Source organism: Natator depressus, chromosome 1, assembly GCF_965152275.1.
Source record: "Natator depressus isolate rNatDep1 chromosome 1, rNatDep2.hap1, whole genome shotgun sequence".
NCBI lineage: Eukaryota > Metazoa > Chordata > Testudines > Cheloniidae > Natator > Natator depressus.
This window is the reverse complement of record NC_134234.1, coordinates 240018106-240037799: the sequence shown is the minus strand read 5'-3', so window position 1 is coordinate 240037799 and position 19694 is coordinate 240018106. Positions and strand designations below refer to the sequence as shown.

General features: G+C 48.5%; 1 protein-coding gene across 1 annotated transcript in view; it reads left to right on the top strand.

Annotated features, from left to right (window-relative positions):
- Positions 1-4387: 4387 nt before the first annotated feature.
- Positions 4388-19694, top strand: part of B4GALNT3 (beta-1,4-N-acetyl-galactosaminyltransferase 3) — a 92285-nt gene continuing 76978 nt past the window's right edge. Inside the window, exon 1 of the mRNA XM_074939084.1 lies at positions 4388-4539. Coding sequence (XP_074795185.1) covers positions 4398-4539 — 142 coding nt within the window. The 5' untranslated portion in view covers positions 4388-4397. The remainder of the gene's footprint in view (positions 4540-19694) is intronic.

Here is a 19694-nt window from a genome sequence, read left to right as displayed (position 1 = left end):
TGGAAGAGCCAATCACAAGGGTGAGATTTGGAAGCACAGGAGACCAAGCTTTTTCTGTCAGCCCACGGAATTCCCTTCCAAATGAGATCAGAACCACTTCAATTCTCTCCACCTCCAGAACAAAATATAAAACTCTCTGCTTGATGTAAATCTCCCACAATAAAAGCCCTCTGGTTAAGGAGAGGGAGGGAGAGAAACTCCTTTTATAACGTCACAAGGCACTCACAGACCTGTTGTTCATAAGAAATGGGTTTATAATTAAATATAATTAATCTTCCTCCCTGCCCCCCGCAACCCCTTCTCGATTTTCCAGTGCATCCTGTCTTCTATATCTGCCTTTTAAATTCCAAGCTCTTTGGGGGCAGCAGCTGTCTTTATTTTTGTGTTCTGTCCTGCACCAAGTACATCATCTGTGCTAAATAACTAATAATAGACAGAGGGCCTCTGACATCATTTTATTGCTTAAATGCAATCATAACTCAGGGCAAATCAATCCCAAAATAATCTGAGCAGATAACCCCTTCCCCCCCTCATTCTTTCTGCTGTAGTAGCCAAGCAACACTAGGGTGTGAAGCCACCTCTTGTTTACCTAAGTTGCTGTAAAGGAACGGCTTTGGGGCTCTACAATGCTTTTAAAAAGAAAGGGCATTTCTTTTTTTCAATGTAATTTTAGCCATTTAATTTGCATGCTCCATCGTGTTCCCTGCAGGGCCCCGGCGCTTTGCCTGAAGCTAAACAAAAAGCAAGTTTCATCTCTCCTGTCCTCCCACTCAGGCAGAACACCACACAAAGAAGTTAGAGGCCTCCTGTGCCCCCCAATGTCAACGTTAGTTGAACCCATTTTTAAAATGATTTTCAATCTAACACAGGTTAATTATGTGTGTACTGTGCCGAGAACAAACAGGGCTCCAATCCCTGGCTGGGGTCTGTAGGTGTGAATGCAATACAAAGGACACTTCTCTGATTGGCATGGACCAGGTAAAAGGAGGTGCAGTCCATTTTAGAAAACAACTTTTGAAACATGGTTACATGCCAGTAGCCTCGTCCCTCCTGAGGAGCATCTTAAACCCACGTTAGACTGAAACTACTATAAAAATGGATTCAGCTAATATGACTGTTGTGTGGCCAGCTTGACTCTTCACACTCAACCCATGTCTACAACAGGGAAATTTACAAACATTTTTCTACTGGTTCTAAAAATAATTACAAAGGGTTTGTGATTATGTGACAATTTTGGTATAGTTCTGTGACGTTCCCCTGGTATTATTCGGACCGGTGATCTGCTAGGTCACTCCAAGAGCCAGCCTTACCCTGCTCTGCTGTGAGAATCCCCACTCCCGGGCTGTTCACGAACAGCATCTAGCATGTAAGTTGCTTCTAGCTATGTGAGTGAGCACTTTTGGCCAGCTGCTGCTTGGATTGTGCAACCAAATGACACTAGCCAATATCTCCGGTCCCAGAGACAACCCTAGGAACCTCCATCTTGCAGTGTCTAGTTATGCCCGCTGGACGCTGCAAGCTTATATGAGTTCGTCAATTTAACAAAGAAATTTATATGTACCAGGCTTGCTGTCCAAGGGGAATCTCTGTCATGCTTCAAACCAAATGCACTGCTTCAGGTAGAACAAACAAACAGATTTATTAACTATAAAAAATAGATTTTAAGTGATTATAAGTCAAAGCACAACAAGTCAGATTTGGTCAAATGAAATAAAAGCAAAATGCATTCTAAGCTGATCTTAATACTTTCAGTGCCCTTACAAACTTAGATGCTTCTCACCACAAGCTGACTGGTTGCCCTTCAGCCAGGCTCTCCACTTTGATCAGCGCTTCAGTCACTTGGTGGTGGTGTCTGTAGATGGAGATGGAAAAGAGAGGAAGAGCATGGCACACATCTCTCCTTTTTATCATGTTCTTTTTTCCCCTCTTGGCTTTGCCTCCCTCCCCACTTCAGAGTCAGGTGAGCATTAGCCCATCGTAGTCCCAACCTGACCAAGGAAAGTGGGGTGACTCCCTCAAGAGCCCAACACATCCTTTGGGCTTGGCTACACTTGCAAGTTAGAGCGCATTAAAGCAGCCTTGAGCGCCCTAACTCCCAATGTGTCCACACTGGCAAGGCACGTCGAGCGCCTGGACTCTGCAGCTGGAGCGCTCCTGATAATCCACCTCCATGAGAAGTATAAAACTTGCTGCGCCCTGGCTGAAACGCCCTGGCATCAGTGTGGACAAGCTGTTGCCTTACTGCTCTCTGATTGGCCTCGGGAAACATCCCATAATCCCCTGAAGTCAAGAGGCCACTCTTCTCATTGTTTTGAAAGCTCCGTTTCTGACAGCCAGCATGCTTATCTGCTCCCGGACAAAGCAAGCCATTAGTGTGGAATGCTGCTGTTGTGAGTGTGTGTGAGAGGGGGAGGGAGGGAGGTCTGCTGCTGTCTGAACTTACAAGACAGCATGCTGACACACTCTCAGCCCCACAAAACACACTGTCTCTCCCCCCAGATACACACAACACACTCCCTGTCACTCCACCGCCTCCCCCATTTGAAAAGCACATTGCAGCCACTTGCACACTGTGATAGCTACCACAATCCACTGCTCTTTGTGGTGTTGCAAGAGCTGCTAATGTGGCCATGCCAGTGCGCTTGCAGCTGACAGTGTAAACACACAGCAGCGTTTTCCCTGCTGCGGTCTCCGAAGGCTGGTTTACCTCCCAGCGCTCTACATCTGCAAGTGTGTAGCCAAGCCCTTTGTTGCTGCCTAGGCCGGTGTCCTTTGTTTCTGTGAGGCGGGGCTGGGTTTGTCCCATACCTGCCCTGATGAGGTATGAACTGCCCCTCTGCTCTTGGAGAGTTTTGCCTGGGCCTCTGCTCCTGGAGAGTTTTGCCTGAGCTTGTTTTAAGCCATAAGGACACATTTTCAGCCTCATAACTATATACATGAAATTACAACCTATAACATTACTATAACAACAATGCTCAGTGCATCATGAGCCTTTCAAAGACACCCAACATGACAAACTTTGCATTGGATACCACACAATCACATAAGGATGAACATGGGGGTGCAGGGTGTTCCCCTGAGGTACAGCGTGTTACAAGTTCTCCATAGTCGACAAAAGCTGCTCTCTCAGAGATCCTCACACCTGAATGAGCTTCACTGACCAGATGAGACTGTCCACAGCACTTTATGGGTAAGTGGCTGGTGCTGGGGATTCCAGCCATCAAATAAACTGCCAGGACCCTGGGATCTTAGCTAGCCATGTCCGTTTGAACAGAGTGGGCAAAAGTAACATTTGAAATTGGGTAGGCAAAACTGAGGCTTAAATGTGCTGCTGCAGCCACCCAACAGCACTGGGTAAAGATCATTCTGCAGTGGCCTGATCTGCAAAATTTCATAGGTGCTGGGCACCTGTAGCTCCCTGAATTCAATAATAGGAGCTGTGTGGGTGGTTAGGACCCCTGAAAAATCAGGCCACATAGGACTCCAAAGAGTGGGAGATGCCCCCCGGCATACTCTAAGGAACCTCCATTGCTGATCTGAGGGGGCAAATGAGGGGGAGGGACGAGCAGAGGATGCCTTGTGGGAGCACATTCCCCTCTGGTAGCCCCTGGCTTGGTTGTCCCCAAGAACATCCTTCTCCCTCCCGCCTCTCAGAGAAAGCACCACATTGCACCAAAGGGCAATGATTAGCCAAAACCTTCCCGAAGAGAGGATCCCCAAGGCTTTTATAGCCTTCTCCGGTGTCTGGGACAGGCCCCCTGTCCTTCCCCCCCGCGGGGTAGGACACATAACGGGATCCCCCCCCCCCCCCCAGGTTGCCAGGCCCCAGGGAAAGCCCGCCGGGGGCGGCGGGCAGGACGGCGAACGTCGCTGGCGCCCAGGGCTCCCCCGCCTGAGCCACCAGCAGGGCCACGCGCGGCGCGAGAGAGGAAGGCGAGAAGAGCCGTGGTAACTGGAGAAGGAGGCTGGAGTTCGGCCCTTTGAGATCCCGCCCCTGGAGAGGGGGGTGCCTGGGGCTGCAGAGCGCGAGCAGACAGGGAAGCCGGGCTCAGCGGCCGCGCTTGCAGAGAGGGCCAGGGAGTCGGGCACCAGCGCCTGAGAGGGCAAGGGGCAGGAAAGAGCCAGGGAGCGAGCAGAGCCAGGAGGGGGCAGCGGGGAGCCCGAGGGGAGCCGAGCCGGGAGGGGGAGCCCGAAGGGAGCCGAGCCGGGAGGGGGTAGCGGGGAGCCCGAGGGGAGCCGAGCCGGGAGGGGGAGCCGGGGATAGCAGGGAGTCTGTGGGGCAGAGCCTAGAGATTGTGGGGCGAGCAGGTGAAGGCTGGGGCGGGGGTCCCCCCCCGGGGGCACAGCATGTCCCGGAGCCCCGCGCGGGGCTGGCACTGGGCGACCTGAGCAGCGGGATGAGGAGCCGCCCGCTGGGGAAGGTGCTACGGAGGCGGTTCCGGCTGCTGCTGGCCCTCGGGGTGCTGATCGTGGGGCTCTGGGCCGCCTACCTGGAGCTGGTGGCGTCGGCGGAGGTCAGCGGGCACCCCCTGAACCACAGTGAGTCTCCCCGGGGGCGGGGCGGGCAAGGCTGGGACCGCGGGACCTGCCGGGGTGCGGAGCCTTCCCGGCCCAGGAGGGGAGCCCTGATCCTGCTCCTCCGCCATGTGGCCCCACCGCAGCTCGCGGCACGGCTTCGTCCAGCGGAACGGGGCGAGAGCAAAGCTGCAGGGCAGAGCCCTGCGCTTATCGGGACGGGGGGCACGGGCGGGCGGGCGGCTACCTCCTAGCGCCGGCGGGTGGTATCGCTGCTCACAGAAAGGAGGAATCGCTCGGTCGGCTCTTCCCTGCCTAGCTCGGATTCTGCCCGCCAGAGGCTGGGGCGGGGTGGGGAGGAAAGGTGTGCTGTCTGGGGAGGAAAAGGGAAGGGTGCTGGGGCGCAGCATTTTCGTTTGGTTTTTGACGTGGATGGGGAAATCTCATGTCTTTCCTGCTTTTTGGCTCTTCCTTCCCTCTGCCCGGTACTGCTGCCCTATGGAGAACACCTGCAAACAGAGCGAGGGCCTTCCTACTTATCATAAATGTGGGACACTATCAGACTAATCATGTATTCTAAACAAACAATCCCCTTCATTGTATTAATAACACAGATTAGGAAACTGGAGGATGGTAAAGATTCCATTTACAATCACTGTTTTCTGATCTTTCTTTCTTCCCTATTTGCATTTCTTCCCCATTTGGCCATGAAAATCGAAGAAGTCAGTTTCCCATTTGTTTATAGTGAATTTTATTTTCAGGTTCTCCAGTCTGCAAAAGCATTGGTTCCTAATACAATATGGTGTTTCCCAGAGTGTGGCATAGGCATAAAGGATTAGCCTTGGTTGCGGACAGGCTTTGCAATGCTCTCCAGAGTCTTAGCTTTCATTTTTAAAAAGTGTAAGCCTCTAGCTGTTCTGATGCAAACAACACTTTCAAAATGTGACCCAAGTGTAACCCATGCAGCGATGTTCACCTGAGTTTGCAAAGAGCCTGGAACAATAACTCTGTGGTGTGAGTTGTCCTGTTCCTTCATTTTGGTGGGTGCTAACTCAGGTGCCCTGGTACTTTAAATGTCAGTCATGTTAACTATGTCACTGTTCATCAAAGCCTGTTAAAATGGAGATTTTGTAAAAAGTATATTTTGAAGATTTACATAGGCTGTTCTGAGTCATTGCTTGTTTTGGGGAGGCCTTTAACAACCAGCCTGGGTTGTAAGCAGGTGCAGTTGGTTTCATTTGTCTGAAGAGGACTGAGCTTTCAAAAGTTTGGGAAATGCTGCTATTGCAGGTGTTTGTTTGAAAACAACTATTTCCATGATCGGATTTTTTTAAATTACAGGAACATTAATGCTTTTAAGCATCCCACCTCCCACACACATCTTAAATCGTTTGATTGTTAGTTTTAAGAGACAAGGGTGTCGGGGCCTAAATTCTGAAAACCAAAACCTGAGCCAACAATAAGCTCCATGATGGCACAGATGTCCACCTTCACAGAGTTCATTGCGGGAGCTGGGCTTTACACTGGGCCCACCTGTTATATAGCAACTCTGTTCTCTTGAGCAAAATATTAATTTTTTTGTTGAACTGCTGCTTTTAAGAATGACAGAGGTTTAATCCTCCTAGCTATGATAGCTCCGTAATCAATCCTGTTGATTTAAACTGACCTGCAGCTATGGACTGCTATGGATAGCTTTTACAACTAGGGGCATTCATTGTGGTTTGTTTGTTTACTGCAGAAAATGGAAATAGAGTGTAATACAATTTTACTTTGTATAATATCTTCCATACAATCTATCCATCAAGTGCCTAAAACTGTATCCCTTGAATGCAAACTCCTAAATGATGGAGGAATGGTGGAATTATGAGACATGGACAAAGAGTTCAAAATGGGATATTTTGAGATATTTCGAAATAGAGTCATAAGGCAAAGGTTGTTTCAGATGTCAGGAGCCGCCAAAGAAAAAGCTTTCATACTAGCAGTGATGAGATGGTGGTGGGAAGGCACAAGCGGCAAGAGCAAGAAAGTAAAGAGAAACAAGGACAGTGAGCAAGTAAACCTTATTGCGATTTGTGTTGTTTCCTCCTCTGCTCCTGAAGGTATGAATTGCACTAGCACATGGGAAAAGTCCTTGTGCCAGGTGAAAACCTTTCCATCTTAAGAAAGGCACTCACAACACTGTCACCCCTACAAGCCTCTCCCCCTCCACCCTCCCAAAAAATAAGGAAATCTAATAACATCTCTACAAAACACAAAACAGGTTACTTCAGCAACAAACAGCGTTTGGTCCCTAAAAAGGGAGACCTGCTGGAGACTCCAGGAAGCCTGCTAGGGACCTTGCTCTTGGTTTTATGTGGATGGTGATCAGGTACTACTTTTAGAACCCTAGAATGAATAAACAGATAGATAGATGGCACGAGGCTGCAGTGCAGCAGGGGAAGAGCAAATGTGCATATACAAGGAGTGCTCGGAGAGCTCAGTCTCCCTCAACACCTTAGTAATCTAGAGTCCTATTTTCCTGGCATGGTGGGGAGGACCATATTAACTGCCAACAGTAACAAAGTTAATCTGTGACTCTCCCTCCTACCTCATTACCTACAAAGACCTGTTTTGTTTGAAAAGAAATCAAAGGTAGGAATGAAAAACAAATAGTGTTTGTTTCCCTTGGGCTGTTACAGCTCTGTAGAAGTTCCACCTGTTGGGGCAAAGGCAGCTTTGGTTTTGACTCCATTGTGGTGGTCTTTTCTGAGACCCCGAGAGCTGAAGGAGAAGGGAGGTTTTCAGATCTATTCATTCTTCTCTTTTGTTTTTGGATCTCCTTCCTTCCCAGTCTCCCAGGTGGAAAGACCTGCTGCAAGGCACAACAGAGTACCAGTCAGCATTTATCTTAGCAAATTTTCTGATGCAACAGCCTCCGTGTTTGTTGTTTTAAAACCCACAGGTTTCAGTAACTTTCCAGGCAAGAGAGCTTAGACTCTCTCCTTCAGTAGCAGAGACTCCTAGAATTGTTAGGGTTGGAAGGGGGCCGACAGTAGATCAGCATTTCCACTCCTAGGTTTGTGACTGAGTTCTCTCAACTGTCTCTAGATGGTGCTTATGGAATAGCCTATGTGTTGAGGCCCAGCTGATATTTCCTTTATGACCATGGAATATTTTCCAAAGAAGTGAGCTCACCCCCAAGGCCAATCTGGAGTCACCAGAAACACTCCATTCCCCCCATTTCCACTACTCACAGAACAGAATTCAATTTATGAGCATGCCATAGTGCTGCACTGCTGTTCCAGCCATCAGAATCCATTTCGCAGAGCAAGGCTGAAGTCATCCCATTTCCTTCCAAGTATGTTCCCCCACAACATTTTTGTAGGGTGAGAGGAGACATTGTCAAATGGCCTCACAATGGTATGGACCTTACAAGTAGAAGTATAGAAACTAAGGCCCTGATCCTCCTCTCACATGAGTAACTCCACCAAACTCAGATTTAAACAAGTGTAAATGAGTCTTAGTGAGATGAGAATTAGGTCCTAAAAATATACACTGCAAAGGTCAATCCTAAGCTGGTGTAAATCAGTGTCCATTGACTTCAATGGATCTACATTGGTTTACACCTGAGGATCTGGTTCCATATGTCCATTTGAGTATAAACTGAGCCCTGGTCTACACTACGGGGTTAGGTCGAATTTAGCCGCGTTAGGTCGATTTAAAAATGACTGCATCCACACAACCAACCCCGTTCCGTTGACCTAAAGGGCTCTTAAAATCTCCAACGAGGGGAGTAGCACTAAAATCGACCTTGCTGGGTCGAATTTGGGGTAGTGCGGACGCAAATCGATGGTATTGGCCTCCGGGAGCTATTCCAGAGTGTTCCATTGTGACTGCTCTGGACAGCACTTTGAACTCTGATGCACTAGCCAAGTGCACAGGAAAAGCCCCGGGAACTTTTGAATTTAATTTCCTGTTTGATCAGCGTGGCGAACTCAGCAGCACAGGTGACCGTGCAGTCCCCCCAGAATTGTAGAGCGTAGAATGTTTCTACGCTCCCCCTATCATCTCTGTTCCTGAGGTTATCGCAGATTAGAAGGTGAAAAAAATGCACTCGCGATGACATGTTTTCTGAGCTCATGCAGTCCTCCTGCACTGATAGGGCACAGCTTAATGCATGGAGGCATTCAGTGGCAGAGGCCAGGAAAGAATTAAGTGAGTACGAAGAGCGGAGTCAGGATGTGATGCTAAGGCTAATGGGGGAGCAAATGGACATGATGAAGTGTCTGTTGGAGCTGCAGAAAAGCCAACAAGAGCACAGACCCCCACTGCATCCACTGTATAACTGCCTACCCTCCTCCCCATGTTCCATAGCCTCCTCCCCAGACGCCCAAGAATGTGGGGGTGGTGGGGAAGAGGCTCCGGGCACCCAACCACTCCACTCCAGAGGATGGCCCAAGCAACAGAAGGCTGTCATTCAAACAGTTTGATTTTTAGTATGGCCACAATAAGCAATGTGGCCTTATCCTTCCCTCCTCCCCCACCCCACCCAGGCTACCTTGTTCATTATCTCTCTCTTTTTTTTTAATTAATAAAGAAAGAATGCATGGTTTCAAAACAATAGTTGCTTTATTTTGAAGGTGGGAGGGTGATTGGCTTACAGGGAATTAAAATCGACAAAGGGGGTGGGTTTGCATCAAGGAGAAACACACACAACTGTCACACCGAAGCCTGGACAGTCATGAAACTGGTTTTCAAAGCCTCTCTGATGTGCAGGGCCCCTACCTGCGCTCTTCTAATCGCCCTGGTGTCTGGCTGCTCAAAATCAGACTCCATGTGATTTGCCTCAACCTCCCACCCAGCCATAAACATCTCCCCCTTACCCTCACCGATATTATGGAGCACACAGCAAGCAGCAATAACAATGGGAATGTTGGTTGCGCTGAGGGCTGACCTAGTCAGCAAACAGCGCCAGTGTGCTTTTAAATGTCCAAGGCGCATTCTACCACCATTCTGCACTTGCTCAGCCTATAGTTGAACTGCTTCTTACTACTGTCCAGACTTCATGAGCCATGGGAGCAAGGGGTAGGCTGGGGTAGGTGTGACTGCGCCATGCTGCCGGCCAGGAGAGCAGCCTGTGGCAGAAGCCTCCAGCTCTCAAAAGAGCAGGAGAGCAGAGTTGCAGCGGAAGCGGTGGAGCCATACACCATGCCCTGGAGGTTGCTAGGAGCTGGGCAGGGAAGACGTTGCTAGAACCCCTGTCCAAGCTACATGTCCAGTGAGGTCAGCTACCAGTCCTACTGCACCGTCTGCTGCAACAGCAGCAGTGACGGTGAGCTGAGTGGTCTCCATGCTTGCCGTGGAATGGCGTCTGCACGGGTAACCCAGGGAAAAAAAGGCACAAAACGATTGTCTTCCGTTACTTTCATGGAGGGCGGGGCGACTGACGACATATACCCAAAACCACCCGTGACAATGTTTTTGCCCCATCAGGCATTGGGAGCTTAACCCAGAGTTCTAATGGGCAGTGGAGACTGCGGGAACTGTGGGATAGCTACCCACAGTGCACCACTCCGTAAGTCAATGCTAGCCACAGTAGTGAGGACGCACTCTGCCGACTTAATGCGCTTAGTGTGGACATACGCAATCAACTATATAAAATCGAATTCTAAAAATTGACTTCTCTAAAATTGACCTAATTTTGTAGTGTAGACATACCCTTAGAGAGAAGGGTTGGAGACTGAGAGATGAGCCTAAGCCACAGAGTTCAGATTCAGAGCACACAGTCTGGATCAGATGTTTGGACTGAGGTGGTTGGTTTGGGCTATTTTCTAGTGGAGGGGGGAGACTTTCTGTGAATGAAGGGAATGCATCAGAGTAGCAAATTAGAGCATGGACCGTCATCCTTGAAGGACTGAGTCCACTGCTTTGAGAGAGATGCTCCAATGAGCAATCACCGCACACACCCTCCCCTTAGATTTCAGTTCAATTAAATTGTTAATTTCTGATCACATTTCATTTTCCAAGCTATTGCTTATTGCCTGGAAGTCTGACTGATAGGAATGTGACCTCTCATTGGCAGTAGTAAAAGAACTTGTTTGTCTGATTGGGATTTTTAGGATCCTTAAATGAACATGTTGACAATCAAGTGAGGAAAAACAAGGAAACTGGCATGAGCTGCAAACAACATAGGGAAAGCAAAGCAGTGGTCAGTGATGGGCAGCTCTTCTCACGCAGGGTTTGGCTGTCATCATTTGAAACAAGCTGCCGCAGGCAGTAAAGTGACCCTCTGAGGAGTCATAGACAGTTTGTTTACCCCCCGCCATTGACAGGAGTTAAACTCTTCGGTGAGGGACTGTTAGTGGAAAAGCTTTGCAGTCAGGTGCCTCCTCCAGCTTGAGTGCTAAATGGACTGTATTGTTCGGGAAAGGTGCTGAACTGACCGTTTTGGAAATTGAAGCCCTCTTTCAATAGAACACTGGAAGCCAAATTATCTGCTCCAAATTATACTCGCACACAATACCATTGACTTCATGGCACAGAGGTGGATAGAGGGCTTGTGGCTGGGCCACCACAGCTTGTCCCATCAGATGCTGTTTCTGTGTCATCTCCTGGTGGAAAGCCTGGAAACTGTAGGAACTGCCCTGTCAGGCACCAGCTCCTGCTGCTTTCATTTCACATTCCCTTGCCTGGCAAATCCTCATGTCACCAGCTAAGGTGGAGGGGAAATGTCAAGGGAGCAGATTCCAAGCCAGGAGCAGCAGGGGAGCTTTCCCTCTGCTTTTAGTAGAGGAATGAGAGCTGCACTCCTTACGTTAACACCTAAGAGGTAGTGAACAAAGTGAAAAGCAATCCTTGGACCCCATGAAATTCAGAGGTTAGGGATTTTGAAAATATCAGCTGTTCTTGCATACACTGTGATACATTCTGCAGCAGAGGCAGAGGTGTCTCATGAGGCTCTAAAAAGTACAAACAGTCCCAACAAGCACTGAATTTCCTTGTTGCAGAGGTGAATGACACAGTGAGTAATCAAGACCTCTGTGTGGAGGATTGGATTAGATTAGATTGCTGGGAGGGTGTCACTGGTTGGAACACGGTAACCAGAGGCCCTTCCTAAACCTGTCCCTCCCACTCTTCTCTGTTCCTCCTCATTTCTTTATGTATAAAATGATGCTGGGAGTGCATTGTCTTTCTGTCTTGTTTGTGACGGGCTGAGCAACAAATGGTTCTGTCTGGTTTCCAGAGTCTAGCACAGCAGCTCTCCTAACACAACAGTGCATAGTCCCAGTGTCTGAAATGGAGAATGAGGGGGGCTCAGAAGAAACCAGACAAATGAGCTAATAATACCCCTCTTAAAGGGCCATGGGCCTCTTTTGGCAGGACCTTCTTTCCTTCTCCCAGCATTCAACGCCTAGCTCCCTTCCCTCCATACCTCCCCAGAGCAGGTCCTTTTCTCTTTCCTGGGGGTGGGCTCTTCTGTCTCCAGGGTATGATGTAGCACTGTGAATTGCTCAGAATCTGGACGTAGTACTGGCAGGTGTGTGTGCATTTGTGTACAAGGGAAGCTGCAAGCTGGGTGCAGCCTGAGGCTGTTTCCTTGAAACCAACCCTGATTTGTTCAAGTGTGTCATCCTTTCTCTCTAGCTGCTGTGCCCAAGCACACTGAGAAACAAGTGTGTCCAGAAACACAGAGGGATCTTTCTGAGTAGATTTACTTACAGAGGTTCATGGGCACACACATTACACATACAGTTGTACTGTTGTGCATGATTATTTGCATGCAGGGTGATGCAATGCTCATGGGCAGAGACTCGCTGACTTGTGGCTGCACGTACTTTTCTTGTATGCATTGAGTATAAACTATAAGCCAAAGGGAAAAGACAGCAAACTAAAAGGTAAAACCTTCAAAATGATTGCCTCATGGAAGGTGCTAGCAGCAGAAAAATGTCCTCACTTTCAGGTTTGCCTGTGATGTTCCTACGCTTTTGAAGGCCCTAGGAGATATTCTTCTATATAGCCTCAGACACAAACTTTTCCAGGAATCCAGTTCCCTAGAACACTAGATGGCTCTGGATATTGCTAATGGGTTATGGAGACTTTCTCTTCTACATCATCCATTTAACTCCAGGTGAGGGTGGGAATGAGCAAAAGTCATTATCATCTGTTGGTGGCTTAATGGCCTGGGTGGAGTTGATGGATCTCAGTCCAGACCCTAATGAATGTGTGTCCACATCACAAGAACCACCATTATAATTGGTTTCTTTATTGGCATACTCAGCAGAGAAGCTAAGTCCACCAAGACTGATCTTCTCTCTTGTTCCTTGCTGATGGTTCCTTCAGGTCAATCATAAGGCATGTTGGCAGGGCCTTGTGGGGGATGTTGGACTAACACTGCCTATGATTATCTGTCGTGGGCCAAAATACCTCCTCACCACTGCTCTGTGGGGTGCTGCAAGTTATATGTTTGCCTGGCTGTTTCCCTTCCACTTCATTTCAGTTGTGATGGGATTCCTGTGTATATGCAGGGTCTGATCCTGAGAGTCTGTGCCTCCCACTGCAGTCAATGTGAGGTGCAAGTGCTTAGCATTCTTGGGATGAGGCCCATAGTTTGTAAAGCGTTTGGGGATCCCTCTGGGGTGAAGGTGCCGTACAAATGTTATATAGGATTATTACAAAGTGACTGTTGTAAAGCCCCATTTGTTTACCCATGACGTGTATGACTGGCATGTGCAGAGATGCCAAGACTTTTGCACAGTACATATTCCCAGGCCACTCTCTCCTGCCTTGATGAGTCAGGTTGGGCTGTGATTACTCAGGGGCACATTGCACCTGGGCCATAGTGCTGCAACAGCCTGATTCCTTCTTTCTGTGTCAGGTGAATGCTAATGTCTCATTGAGAGTTTATCTGGGCATGGAGTTGGCATTGAGCCACATGTTACAGTAGCATTGGTATCATACTATGTTGCACGTACAAGCTCAGGCAGTTGTGAAGCAGGAGTGGTGCAAGAAAAGCTGCATCCTGGTAATATGCTTTCTGCTTCAGCTTTTTATCAGCTGTGCTTTTCCCGCCAGATGTAGCACTGTGGAAAGGGATGGGGAGTGGAGGGAGTGAGGCCCGTTCTCACTCATGCCTTATGAACTATGTGATGTTCCAGCGACTATATTTGCTTTGAATTGTGTGCTGGATTCCAAGGTATTGGGCCTTGATCTTTCGATAAAGATTTAGACCACATATGCTCGTGAAAGAGGCCTGACGGTCCAAGAGGCAAAGGCAGGCCTGTGCTCTGATGGGGACTGAGTATCACTAGTGATGTCTCCCTGTGTCCAGAACTCTGGTTCCCTGGAAGCTGAAATTGGTCTTTCTCCCTCCTCGTGAGACGCTCAATGGGAGCTGCTTCATCCAGAACCAGCACAAGTTGTTCCGTTCACCAGGTTTATATTTAGCTGGCAGTGTATGGCCATGTGGGCTGCCTAAAGAAAGAATCTCCCGGTCATTACCTCACCATTGCCCAGCCTTCCAAAGCATTTGAGCTGCCTGGGTGGAGAGCTGCAGGCTAAATTTAGATCGGACGTTTCTTGCCAAGAGCTGTGTCTGTCTTTCCAGGCTTGGCTGGGTCAGAGAGGAGAATGGTATTAAATCTCCCTGAAGAGAGTCCAGAGTCCCTTGCTTTTCAAAAATCAATGAGATGAGAAGCGGAAGTGTCACACTCAGGGAGATGAGATGCCTCAGAGGAAAACCTTGGGAGTCCCAGCTGGGATGGGGCAGTGCAGGTGCAGTCCTAGGGCTTCGTAGGAAACCCTCCTTCTCAGACCTATTCTTCCTTCAGTCTCTGTTTCTCTCTTTGATGCAGGCATCTCCGCATATTTAAGGAGAGGTTCACTGATGGGCAGAGCTGGGGTTTTGTTGCCTTAGGAAAATGGGCATGTATCCACACCCCCTCCCAGCCCCACAATAACCAGCTACCAAAGATTTTACTGCCCCTAATATTTAGCTGCCTAAATGGTCACTTGTTCTGACTGTGCCTCAGTTAACCTAGTTTGTAAAATTGATGCTGCTGCTTTACTCATCTTTGTGAAGTGCTTTAATATGTATAGATGTGAAGCCTTATATGGGCTCCAGTTGACTTCAGTAGGAGTTTTGGAACAGGCTGTATTGTTGCTGTCTTTTATGCTAGACCCAGCCTGTCCTGCCTTTGTGCCACTACTAGCCTTGCTGCCCTAGGCACTCACCTGTTCTGCTTTTATTATGCAACCTGCTCTGCTGATATGTGCATTACTACAACAAAACCCAGTGAGGCAGCCATGGGTCACACTCGACTGTCTCATGGCTTCCCACTCATGAAACTTGCCTGGATTGTAGCCTCCAGAGGAGAAGAGAGGGTGGAGGAGAAGAATTCAACCCTTTAAAGAGCTGATCAGTGTCTCATCTTTGTCCTCTATCTGGACAGTTTTGGAATGGACTGTGAACTTCAGAGGGACCCAGTCAAGCCAGGTGAATGGGCAGCCTGATGGCAAATTAAGTTTGGTGTCGATAAATGCACAGTAGAGCACATTGCAGTACAAAATTAAACTACTCCTACACCTTAGAACAGGTGGCAAACTTTTTGGCCCAAGGACCACATCTGGGTATGGAAATTGTATGGCGGACCATGAATGATCACAAAATTGGGGGCTTGGGTGCGGGAGGGGGTGAGGGCTCCAGCTGGGGGTGCAGGCTCTCGGTTGGGGCCAGAAATGAGGAGTTCAGGGTGTGGGAGGGGGCTCCGTGCTGGGGCAGGGGGTGAGGGCTCTGGGGTGGGGCTGGGTATGAGGGGTTGGGGGTGCAGGAGGGTGCTCTGCGCTGGGACTGAGGGGTTTGGAGGGGGATCAGAGCTCAGGCAGGAGGTTGGGGTGCAGAAGGGGGTCAGAGGTGCAAGCTCCGGGCAGCTCCCAGAAGCAGCGGCGTGTCCCCCCTCCAGCTCCTACATGGAGGCGTGGCCAGGCAGGGGCAGCGTGCAGAGCCCCTGCCTGCCCCTACACGTAGGAGCCAGACAGGGGACATGCTGCTTCTTCCAGGAGCCACGTGGAGCCACAGCATGCATGGAGCAGGACAAGTCCCTACTCCCTGGCTGGAGCTCGAGTCCCAGATCCCGCCAAGTCCCAGATCCCGCTCCCCAGCAGGAGCTCAAGGGCTGGAATAAAATGTCTGACAGGCCGGATGCGGCCCCCAGGCCATAGTTTGCCCACCCCTGCCTTAGAATGTTCTAAATTAACTATATGAGCTCAGGAAAAGGATGTGGGTCTCACTCAGGACAGCTCAATGAAGACCTTGGTTCAACATTCAGCTGTGATCAAAAAAGCAAACCAGATGTTAGGATGCCTACAGATGGGAAGGAGATCAATACAGAGAATAATATAATGTCTTTGTATAAATCAGTGGTGCAGTCTCCTGGTATGCCGTGTACAGCACTGGTCACCCCATCTCAAAGAGGATATTGCAGAATTAGAGGCGGCTCAGAGAGGGGCAACGGTAATGATGAGGGGCCTGGAAACACTCATATGAAGAGAGATTGAAAAGACTGGGATAGTTTACCTCGGAAAGGAGTCAAATAAGAGGGTATGTGATAAAAGTGTATCAAACAATGAATGGTACAGAGAAGGTAGAAGGAAAACTTCTGCTCTCCCTGTCACATAACACCACAACAAGAGCTGAGTCCAACGGGTGTCAGGTTGTGAGAGCTGGGGCTGCATAAAATGGAGAGGGTAGGAAGGTGGAGCCATGTTATGGGGAGAAGGAAGTGAGGCCATTCAGCAGCAGACAGCTGAGGCCATAGGCTGGGGTAGCTAAAAGATATAGAATGTCCATATTCCATTGGGTACAGAGAGTTTAACAGGGATGCCAACAGGCAGTACACAGAGGCCCAGCACAAAGGAATCTGAGCCTCAGAGAGGGAAGGACTACAATCAGAAGGGCAGTAAAAACAAAGAAAGGCCTGATCTCAGGCCCAGGAGTGGTTGCCAGACAACAACTTGCACTGAAATGGAGGCAAAATCCCACTTTCCCTATTATCAACTGAGAAGCCAGGGCAGATGGGATGGATAAGGTTGGAGTGTCTGGGCATCTGGCCACCTAGCTGTGATGCAGCCACCTTAATCCCCCTGGTAGGACATACACAGATGTGTGGGAGCCCCTTGTTTGGTCTCCTTTTCATTAGCTGTTACAATAAAATTAGCTGGGGACTAAAGCTGACCGTTTTCTGTGGGGAGAGAGGTCTTCAAGAGAAGAAGGAACTAAGGGAGCAACAGCTTCCCCCCTTGATGTCATGTCAACCATGTGCACAGCTGCTCTGAACAAGGACACCTCCCTCCCAGCTGCACCGCTCTGTAATTTTCATTCCAGTTAAATAAGAAAATCAAACTTTCAAGTGGGTCTCTGGCTTCCCTTTCCTTTTCTTTGCCAGAGGCCAAAGAAGAAGTGGCTGCTTTGGGGCCATCAGGCTATTTTTAACATGAAAAAAGAAAGACACAATTTGTGCTTGGCCACTGGGGGAGGGGACCCTGCTCAAAGCAACACCACTCCAGTATAGATCCATTAGCCTTGCTTTTTTATTAGGAATGGGTCCAAACCACAGTGCATGGGAACATCCAATAAGATCAGCCACAGTGGAGGAGAGCATAGTTCCATGAAGTCGGTGTTCTGCCACTTGCAAGTGACCAGTGTCTGATGTTTCAGAGGAAGGCAAAAAAAAAAAAAAAAAATCCCCCCAAATCCTGATAATGAATTTGGCCAAGTGAAGAAGGCTATATGTAGATGGTTGAGGGCTGGTGGGAATCGCTTCCTCACTCTGCAGTCCATTAGCTGACACTTGAGATTTCATTTGCATTGCTGTTGTCAGAATTGATGGGAAGTTTAAAGAGCTGGATGGCAAAGTTTAATAGGTAACTTATCATGAACTGGAAACTCAGGTTACCTGCCCCTGCTGCACTCAGATATGCTGGTACCCTCAGGCTGGTACTGAACTGCCCCCTACGAGACTTCACTTGGAAGAAAATCAAGACTACCTGTGTCTGCTGGACAAATACATTTAGCTGGACCCTATCAACTAAGGCAGGGGTGCCCAACCTACAGTCCAGCCCACCAGAGAATTGTATAAGGCCCACAGCCTGCTTCAACACAATATACTAATGGCTGAATCATTAACGTTTTGTCATCATGCTTATATCATTTTAGTTTACATAAGTGTGTAAATGCACAATACTGTACAGAGATACGACCTATCAAAATACATATGAAACAATCTGAACTTAAAATATAAATCAACATAGGTGACTTTATATCTTATTAAAATATGTAGAATCTGTCTGGCCCACAGAAGATAGTGCTTAGGTTTATATGGCCTTCCTGTGTAATAAGGTTGGGCACCACTGAACTAAGGCATTAAACCAGTCTGTTTAATCCCACTGTAACATTATCCTGCTTCACCCTCTCTCCAGCCAGGTATTTGAATTCTCGAAGGTGATCCTGCCCTTTGGGCCAATCTCCTGAATTCCCCACTGAGATCTCTTCCTTTGGATCTGTAGATGTTAAGATTGCTCATTATCCTCAGATCAATCCAACAGGAGAGGAGTGGTTTAAACCTGCTAACGTGCTGCAGCTTTCTCAGAGCATTTCATGATCAGGTTGACCCAAAGCTGCCACTTCCTGGAACCTGTAGCTCTTGCTAGGTTTGAGTCCATGTGTGTCTGTTTACTGCTGAGTGACATAAGTCAGTGCAAAAATAGCTTACAGTCTTTGGTACTGGTTAAGTGGTAACAGGGGACTCTCTTGTGCAAAGGGTGCATGGGGCTGCTTGCATCACTCCAGCTATGAAGCCTGCTGGTGAGGATAGTCAAGGTGAGTATTACCAGAGCTGTCTAAACTTGGCAGTGCTTCATGGAGAGCGTCAGGCTGGATGTGTTTGAACAAGAAAAGAGGAGGGGGAATGAAATCAGGAAGAGGTTAGCATGGAAGTTAGATATGTGTTTTTTTCCATATGTGTGCATGTCTGTGTGTGTGTTTGTATGATTGTGAATAAACTTGTGTGCACATGTTTTTCTGTAGCTGTTTCCCTGTGCATGACTTTGTGTTGGTGTCTCTGCACTTGTGTGTCACATCTGTGTGAGCATTCGGGTGTGTGTGTATGGCTGTTCAGACCAGAAATGACACCAAGAAGCAGCTGGTGAATATCGCAAAAATAAAATAAAGAAACCTTAAAAGGAAAATGCTGCACCACAACTTTGCATTGTGTTGGGGGGACGGACGAAGAGTGTCCCACCTACATGATCTTTGTACCTGTCTTCTGTTCCAATATGCCCAAGTTCGTAACACTTCCAAAGCAATTATAACCAATGCCTGTCTGAAAGTGAGCCCAAGCACCCAAGAACCTGTCATTCCTAGTGGAGGAGCTGTGGAACACATATCTTACAGGCCACTGTTACCATTCTCAGTGGCTGTGACGTCACAGTTTTGGTCTGCATTTCCTCATGTAGCACATCACTGAGGGAGGAGGAAAGGTGTTACACAGGCTGGGTCTGTGCACAGAAGGGCTTTGGAGATGGCTGGCAATGAACATCTTGCTTAGATTCAGCATGATCTTCCGTCACTCCACTGAGTACAGAATCCCCTGGGTGTGGAGTGGGGGTGAGGGGTCTGGCAGTTTGTTAAGAGGCACTGTTATGTGTAAGCCACCTGCTAGCACTGTCTGGTGCATTGTGCCAGAATCAAGGGCCACGTGTTTCCTGTCTGCTTGACTGGATGTCACTCCTCCCTAATGTGCCTGTAGTCGGTAATAGTTTCTCTGTGGACCGGATGTGCACCGTGCCCTAATTACACCCTGTGAGACTTCCCAAGGTTAATATTAAATCACAGCCTATGATTTTTTGAAAGCAGACTTAGAAACTGTATTACATCACCAGGAGCGAGGGAAGGAGGCTTCATCCTCCTGTTGGGGCGGGATGGGAGAGGGGGCGGATGGTTTTCATCTGGTTCTGTCATTGAGATAAGAGAGGAAAAACCAACACTAAAGAATGTTTATAATAGGACCTCACTTGCTGCCTTTTCCCCTTCCTACCATAGTTGTGGTGCCAAGAGATCCTGTTGTGGGAGCTACTGATCAGTGAGGACATCAGAGGTGAAAGAGTTAATTCAAAACAAAAAGTGGCTTGTAGGGGTCCCTGCTGGT